The sequence below is a fragment of the Myripristis murdjan genome, chromosome 7, assembly GCF_902150065.1.
Source record: "Myripristis murdjan chromosome 7, fMyrMur1.1, whole genome shotgun sequence".
Taxonomy (NCBI): Eukaryota; Metazoa; Chordata; class Actinopteri; order Holocentriformes; family Holocentridae; genus Myripristis; species Myripristis murdjan.
In genome coordinates this window covers 23,344,032-23,352,990 of record NC_043986.1, presented here as the reverse complement: position 1 = coordinate 23,352,990, position 8,959 = coordinate 23,344,032, and the positions used below count along the sequence as shown (strand labels likewise).

At 39.3% G+C, this 8,959-nt stretch overlaps 1 protein-coding gene across 1 annotated transcript; it reads left to right on the top strand.

The window, feature by feature from the left end:
* The first annotated feature begins 3,075 nt into the window (after positions 1-3,075).
* On the top strand, positions 3,076-7,340 carry dazap2 (DAZ associated protein 2). The gene is made up of 4 exons (XM_030055453.1): positions 3,076-3,216; positions 3,941-4,059; positions 4,181-4,429; positions 4,619-7,340. The coding sequence occupies exons 1-4, from the start codon at positions 3,204-3,206 to the stop codon at positions 4,745-4,747; spliced, it is 510 nt and encodes a 169-aa protein (XP_029911313.1). The 5' UTR covers positions 3,076-3,203; the 3' UTR covers positions 4,748-7,340.
* Positions 7,341-8,959: the final 1,619 nt, after the last annotated feature.

Genomic DNA, 8,959 nt, shown 5'->3' with positions numbered 1-8,959 from the left:
GCCATGGTTCTCTTAAAGGGGAAGTGCATCTTTATGAAGCCGGACAGCGGCACCAGGAATGAAGCACTGCCTCAGCTCAGCAACTTCTTATAAATATAACAGGTTAAAGATGAACGATGTCTTATTGGTCGTGTTGTTGATCAAATAAAATAAAATAAAAAAAATCCAAACTATTGAAATGGTGATGGATTTGCCAAGTACAAAATAATGCAAATACCTCGTATGGACGCACTGCAATGGTTCCATATAGTGTGGTGCACATTTTATGGAGATGTCTGATCATCTGTGGTCTTAATTTGATTTTTTTCATAATTAATTTGATTCATCCGCTTCTTCCTATGTTGCTTCTAGAAACATGGAAATTCTGTAGCTACATCTTGCACAGCCATTATTAACAAAAGAGGGGGGGAAAAAACTCATTAGTGAGAGGCAAAGAGAAGATGCACCATAACGTGTGACAAATCACAGAGTTCAGCTTTTCCTCTGGGCTAGATATTCAAGAAAATTTTCATATTTTGACCTAAGTTTGACACAGAGGAAATAAATATGCAGTAGTGATTTGCACTGTCCACTCATTGTTTGTGTCTAATCTGTCTGTCCTACACTCCTTTTACCGATTTCAATTATTCCTATCTTTTCCAATAAAGTTCCACACATTTGGGCAGTCAAGTGTTGTATATGGCGCCCATTATAATGACTACATGAATCTGTAAGCCTTTGAACTCATCATATATCATTATACATTATTACAGGCTTATCTGAAAGGAAATAATCCCTGTGTATGGTAGTGTTTAATACGAGTTCAGTGATGAAAATAAACTGCTTGAAGCACCAAAACCCACTAGACGCTGCCATCCAACCTGCTTATTTAATTTCTTTATGTAAAGCACTTTGTAACTTCTTTTATGAAAAGGGCTGTGCAAATAACATTTATCATTATTATTATTGTTATGATGGTGATGCAATGATGGTAATGATGATACTCTTCATAAGAAATCACCTCAGTGAAAGAGACTCCTCAGAGAACCTCTCAACAGAAAGCTGGAAGCACAATGAGTAACTTTATTTATTTATACAGGTTAAAGTTACAGGAACAGTGCACAATAATATACATTTCTATAAATGTACCAGTTTAACCATCTCGGCTAATTTTCAGCTGCAGTACCGGGCAGATCAGTGAATTATGATTTCTTCAGCAGGTGACAGTGTAAAAAAATCTCATATGTGCAATGCCTTGGATAAAAGTGTCTGCCAAATGTGAATTGTAATTGTAACTGTAACAATAGTAATGGCTGTTTGGATTCCTGCCAAGCACCTTAAGGGCCTGGAGGTGCACTGGCTGCACAGGTTTAAGTGTTGAACAGGAGGTTTGTGCCAAGCTAGTCATACAGTATGACAAATATGACATGATCAAGGCATTAAAATATGGTGTCGCTATAATTTGATAAATTAAATGTCAGGTAAGATTAGAATCAATCATTACACCAAGACATTTGACATTGGAAACCACTGTCAGCTTTAGATGTGAGATTATCATACAACATACAAACATGCAAACTGTTTTCTTTATGCTTAAGTTAAGACAGGAGTTTTTAAGCCACTATGTGACATCATTGTTGTGAGCTCACATGCTGCTTGCTGATCATTTTTTGTAAAGGCCCTCGAACTGATCCCTGAGCTACACTGATATCACAACTAAGGGCAGATGAAAGCTCACCATTTACTTTTACCCTCTGTGCTCTTTCTTTCAGATAGGATTGCATCCATTTAATAGTACTGAGGGAGAAGCTGAACATTGAAAGTTTGAAAGCAGAACACCATGATCAACAGTGTCAAAGGCTTTCTTTAGATCTAAGAATTTGACCCCTACAACTCCCCATTATCTAGTTTAATAATTTAATATAATTTACATTATGTCACACATTAATGTAAGCCACCAGTCAACAGCACTTAGCTTCAATGGTAGTGGAAATCTTCTTAAATTTCCATAATTATACAACCATCAGTTTCATATCAGCTTATAATTGTGTCATCATTACAAATATTGGACCATGTAACAATAAGAGAAACAGTCCAGTTACTTGTAACTATTTAATTATAGTATTACATATAATGATCATTACATATCGTTTAGACAAACTGACCCAAATATAGCCTGCTCTGTTTAGCAAGTGCTCAGAACTGCCCCCAATGTCCACAAGACTGTACTGCGTGTCTGCACTCTGTCTCACAGCAGTCGGTGGCCTTGAGTGGGCTTTCTATAGTTCTTTTCTATAGACTTTGCATTAAAAAGAGAGAAAGCCCAACCAAGGCTTTCATTGTCTCATCCCTGTTAAGTTTGTCCACAGCTCAACAGGCAGTTTAGTCACTGTGGATCAGAGTCCTAGCACCAAACAGCCGAACAAATCTCAGGATGAGAGAAAGGCAATTTGATTATTCATTGAATCTGAAGGTCGGAGCCAAGAAACTCAAAGTCTAAAGTAAATACACAGAGTTTATAATATTGACTAGTCATGATCATTATAATACAAGTAGGACTTAATACTGTTTCTGGTCAAAAGTTAAATGGTCAGTGAACTAACCAATTATAATTAACATCGACTTTAAGAAAAGGTAAGGCAGGTGGCATTGAAAAGATACAAGCATAAACATACAAGCTTGTATCAAATGACAAAACACAGAATATTTAGGAATACAAAAAGTTACATGAGTTCAGTGCACTCTGAGAAACTGAGATTAACTGACAACATTAGATTATTATAATAATTATAATTCATACATAAAAACGGTCATACTGAAAAATTTCCACAGGCAATACAGTCTGGTGTATCTTAATACTTTTTAATCTGTTTCCACAAAATGTGTAACTAGGATTACAGAAACGAAAGGAGGGGAGAGATGCAGCTACAAAGTAATGGCATGTAGGCTATATTTGAGGAAAACCTTTGACTGAGAGTCAAAATGGGAGATGAAGGTGAGAAGCTCCTCTTCACCTGGAACCACGCCGCATTTCTACCTGTAGGGGGCGCGCGCACGTCGAACACCGCCTGCGTGAGAAGCGTAGCGAGCGAGTGACGTAACCACTTCCACCACAACAAGCTGAAAAACAAGGAAGTGAACTGTAACTGTCATAAGGCCGTAAAAAAACAACCGGACCACCGTTTAAAGCTTTTACTCATCAGCCTACGGATCAATTCAGAACAATGAACAACAAAGGTATTTCTACAGTCACGGTGTCGGTAATTAGATAGCTGTTGGCTACAGAAGCGTACGTTACGGCTAACGTTAGATCTTGGTTTTGTCGTTGTGGTCAGCGGACCTACGTACATGACAATAAACCAGCGTTTGGCTGCTAAACAGGGTAGCAAACACGCTGAGCTCGGATACGCTCGGATAATTTTGTTCAATATCTGGTAACAAATGAATAACGAAAGCCTTAGCTCGCCGTTACCTTACATTACCAGCTAACTCGGTCAGTAGCCACCAGTGTATTTAAAGTGAGCTAACATCAGTCCACCCCCATCACGGCAGCAAAGCTAACGTGACTTGGCCTTCACCTCTCCTCGCGGGTCACATTTGTCTCAAGCATAGAAATCTTTGTCGGTGTCAATCATTTGAATAACAATTATTAACCCTTCCTCGTCAACAGCCGTGAGACGTGTGTGAAGTTCAGCCATGTAAATACCACTGCTGTCCATTGTCTGCATTGTCTGTCTCCTCCTATTGAAGCTGTCAGGTTTCCCCATATTCTGACAACATACACACCGTGGTCGCGAGCTCTGTCACATACATTGTTATTACCGACGGGAAAAACATTAATATTTTGAACCAAATAATTGTTTTTATTAGACAGTTGTATTTAAATGTTACACTGCTACCCTAACATTATTTTGAAATTCGTCCCAGGACATCCCGTTCACGGTAAACTGTTGTTTTGCAGGTTCATATCCACAGCAAGCTGTGTATCCTCAGCAGAGCACTGCTCCTATATACCCCCCTGCTATGCAAATGTCTCCTCAGGCACCTCCCTACACAGATGCACCACCTGCATATTCTGAGGTAACTACAACATTTACAAGCTCTGTGATTACACACGTCATGTTTATCCTGCTCTGTTCAGACACCACCGTGATAATCCAAGAATATCTAACCTCCTTTTTTTTAACATCTGTGTTTGCAGATATACCAGCCCAGATTTGTGCTTCCACCTCAGGTGCCTGGTCAGGTGCCTCAAATGTCTTCTCCATACCCCGGTGCTCAGGTGTTCATGCACATGCAGCCACCCATGCCTGTTGGGCCAGTGAGCCAGAATGTCCCCATGGCCTATTATCCCATGGGGCCCGTGTACCCTCCTGCTTCAACAGTGATGGTGGAGGGGGGCTTTGATGCCGGAGCGCGCTTCGGAGCAAGCAGCGGTGTTTCCATCCCAGTGAGTATCTGCTCTGTTGATTTTACGGAGTTGTACTGATTGCATTGAAGTCACTCAATACTGCTTTTGTCCTAAAATGGCAAAAGAGCTGCGAGAATGTGCTGGTCCTTGTTTAACCAAACATGGACAGTTCATCAGAGTTGTATTCATTTTAATGCTTATTTCTCCCCTTTTCCTATCACGCTCCAGCCCCCACCTCCTGGTCACCCCCCCAACGCAGCTCAACTGGCTGCCATGCAGGGTGCCAATGTTGTAATGACACAGCGCAAGAGCAACTTCTTCCTGGGTGGCTCCAGTGGAGGTTATACCATCTGGTAACAGCAACCATTCTCCTCAACTCCTCTTTCATGCCTAAACCGTGCCCCTACTCCAAATGATGCCCTTATCCCTCCCCTGTCCCGTCCCATACGCCTCCCTGTTCAGGCTGCTTGGCCATGCCACGATACTCATATCACCTAACGGAATGTAATACTTTAGAGCCCTCATGAAAGGTACAGTACTCCACTTGTGACGCTAGAGATAAAATATCACTATTGATGGATACCACTGCTTGGAGAGGACAAAAGCAAATCATAGAGCTCATTCCATAATTCTACACAGCGTCCAGCCTCTTTGGTCATTCCAGATTTTTCCTCTTTCAGGTTCTGATATCTGTATTTGTTCAAGTGAATCAAATGGATCACAAGTTGCATTTAGATGTTCTTGTATATGTGTTAACTAGGTAACCAAAATGGTGAAATATCAAATCCGCATTATATATCTTAGCTGCTTTATGGTAACAATGGAATGCAGTTATGAGGTCGCAGTTAAAGTTCAAGAGGAGAGGGGGCCACCTCCACCTGTCTTTTTGGAAAACTGTTACTATTAGTGTAGTTACATGAATAGCTGTGTAATAAGTCCATGTAAATATAATGATCATTACAGGAATTAAATTTTAGATGTTAAAAAAAAAGAACTTCTTGGATGCCCTAAGCTAGGAAATCATGTCTTGTCTTTTGCACAGTATTGAAAATACCACGTGACAAATTTAGTTGCACAATGAACTGTCCAATATCTGACAGATCCCTCACATTCGAATCACTTGCTAAGTAGATTTAAGCAAACAATGGGGAAAAAAAGAATACATGCAATATCCAAAGTGGGTTACTGTACCTTATTGGGCCACTGGTAGATGAACATAGTCAAGTGCCAAAGAGCACTGGCAATAGCCCTGATATAAAGCAAATTAACTTCAGTAAACTTAAAGGAAAGAAATTTAAAGTAAATCCAAATAGTGAGCTGAGTGGAAAGAAGTGGTTGGTGTAACATTTTAGCTTGTGTTTTTGTTGTTGTTGTTGTTTTTTTTATTTCACAGTCGGATACCCAGAGTTAATACACTAAATGTTTTATTGTACAGATTTCAAGAACTACCCATCACTGTTTCTACTTTTGTCTTTTCACATATTTTGGTGTCATCTAATCAAGGGTTTAAAGTATTTATTCACTTGAGAAAAAATGCCACCCTTGTGAAAGCATTATTTAACATTTTCAAGAGAGGGTGAGGTGACTTTTTATTTCTTAAAGTTTTCACTGGTTTTTTTTTTTTTCTACATGTAAGTGATTTATATGATTAGTTAGGCTAATAAATTTGTTAGTATAACCAATGAGCTGGTTGTACCAAAGATCTGGTCTGTAATGCACTTATGTTTGGTTGTGACCTGAAATTTAAAAGTCACAATTTAAAAGCAAACATATCATTGAATAAGCAGTTGTGAAGTTGTGGGTGCCTAGACCCTCAACTGGACACAACTGCGATTGTAATTTAATGTGGTGTTTGTCACTTCATGTAGAGCAATTTCATCTTTTTAAGTTCTTACACACTTTTGCACCTTTGCTATGTACAAATTTGATTAAATACTTCTTTTTATCTGAAATGCACTGCTAAGCAAATCTGAAACGTTTCAGGCAACGGGGCTACTCTTTCTTTGAAGTCTTGTTTTCATTTCTTTTGAAGAAAGCTGTGAGAATTTGTAAACATTTTAGGATTGTAAAATACTAGCTCCTCATGCCTAGTTCATTTTTTAAGTAATGTCATGATGTGGCGTAGTATTATTCAGTAGCCTGAAAGTGTATGCAAACTTTGGCAACAAGGGCACATCACTGTCTACGCGTTTGTTCATTTCCAAGGCATTTTTGTGCTGCTAGTTGAAGTATTTAGAGCCTTTACATATGTTATCTTACAGACTTAAATAAGATAGGTTCAGTCAGTATGGACACCATCAACTGATATTTGTAGATAGGGTTCATTTTGGTGTCTGGTAACGTCGTGTCACTGGGTATCCGACATACCATACCAAGTTTTAACAGCTGTGGCCAGCACAAAACAAATGCTATTGTTGTCGACTTGGATTTTATGTTGTCCCAGTGTTACTTTAGTCAGGTCAAAGAGACCACAGGGATATCCCACCAGGCAGGATCAGCAAGTTAGCCAGGTAACGTTAAAAAGTATTACCGGATATCCTCTGAGATATTGTCTATTCTTAGCAGCTGTCACCCAGGATGGCTGGATCATTTTCCTAAACCGAGCAGTCAACCTGTTTTACAGATTCAAATCACTATCACCAGGATATAGCACTCTCTTTTCCAGTTATCTGGCTAACTTTCCAAATCCTGGTTTGTGGAATACCCAGCTATCTGGAAAACCTGCTTGTATGCAACCTGGTTATCAGATGCATATCCTGTAGGCAACACACATGGCCAACTACCACCATACCAGACATAGTTGGCATGTTGCTCAAGTGTTTTCTTTCTTTCTTTCTTTCTTTTTTTTTTGACAGTGTGCATTCATTCTTACAGATATGCCTGGTTGTTGTTTTTTTCTTGCTTGGGAAAAAGGGGCCACAGCTATTAAAACTTAAAACTTTGAAACAAATGTTAATTCTTTTTTTCCTGTCTCAGCCCTGATTGTGTTTTGTAAAGCAACATGATGGCGGCTTAGTCCCAGCAATATGAAGTACTGTAAACTATAGCTTACCAGTAGATGCCATGCCAACCACAGCCAGCGAATGGAACACTCTTGTTGAAGGATTATGGACATTCATAGTTCAGGGATTCTCTTTAAAATATTTTGTAAAATGGATATATGTACTAAAGTGATTTGATGGACTTTGGTACCCATTCTATCTTTTAAGATTACTAAAGGAGATGAGTGTCACTACAGTTTGCTGAGACATGTCAAAGATGGAATTCTTTGCAAAAGAACTTAGGTGCACTTAACTTTTTTATACTAAACTTAAAATTTAAAATGAAAATTTAGAATAAAGGTTATTTTGGAAATTTGAAATGTTTCATGTTCCTATTTCAATTTCAGTTGTATTTGTTTGCATAATATAATGCTCAAGGAGAACCTGTTCGCTATGTCACACTGGCACCAGTTCAAAAGCAAGTTTTATTGCCTTACATATTTCTCTCAAATAGAGAAGTATGTTTCGTCAGTAACGCCTGGCAAAGGATCATACAAAAAACAAGATCGGTGCAAGAGGAGCCAATGTAGTAATATTTAGCTGCCCTGTAATCAAAAAAAAGCAGTACATTATTTCTGACCATTAAAACTTGCATGCATGATAAAACTAAAAACTCAAAATCAATAAAACAGAAGTTAACAGTCCCCAGCAGCACCAGGATACAACTTGAGGACGTTCTGTGTGAGAAAAAATGAGATGCCTAAATAAAACACAGTACAAGATATCGTACAGGCAATATAAAACATGGCTATAGTGTGGCACACACATGCTAATCACACTTTTCTAATTTTAACTGAGCAGATCTTGATCCTATAATGGTGACCTAGACATTTTTAGGAAATCCCACCACCTGTTTCATGTCTAACTCTGGAAGTCTGCCCACACCTGTTGTCCGTCACCTGTTACGAGTCCATCAAGATCCACTCCTCCTTCATTAATAACCTAAACTTTGGCAACGCTTGTGTGCCTCCAAGTGAGTTAGAGCACAAAATCTCTTACAAGTTATTCCTGTGCACAGTGTGCAGCATGCAGCCGTCATCCCTCAAAACACAGACTCTCACAAATATCCCCATTTCTTCTTGGTCTGCCAGAGGTCGGCCTGTTTTTGTTTAAATGTCCTCTCACTCCTTTACTGTTAAGTTCATATGAAGTATTCCTTCTTTTCACTTGTGGCCTGGTCATTGTAGTCCTCGTTGAATTCCTCTCCTGGACCAGGCTCTCCCGTCGTCCTGTAGTCGCCCTTGTTGTGGCACAAATACCGGTAAAGCAGGAAGCCCAAAACAGCTATAGTCAGCAGGACGAGAGCGATAACCACTGGAAAGACAAAGAAAACTGTTTTTAAATGACTGATGACAGAGGATTGGGAGTGGCCATTTCCAGGCGGGCAAAAAAAGCTCAGAAAAAAAGTCATTTGAGTTACCTCCAATAATGGTAGAGTCTGTATGCACAGGGGCTGCTGTTGTTACCGCTGGAAGGGAAAAAAATAGTATACCGCCAGGTCAGTTTTAACCAACTTGAAGAGAGATAA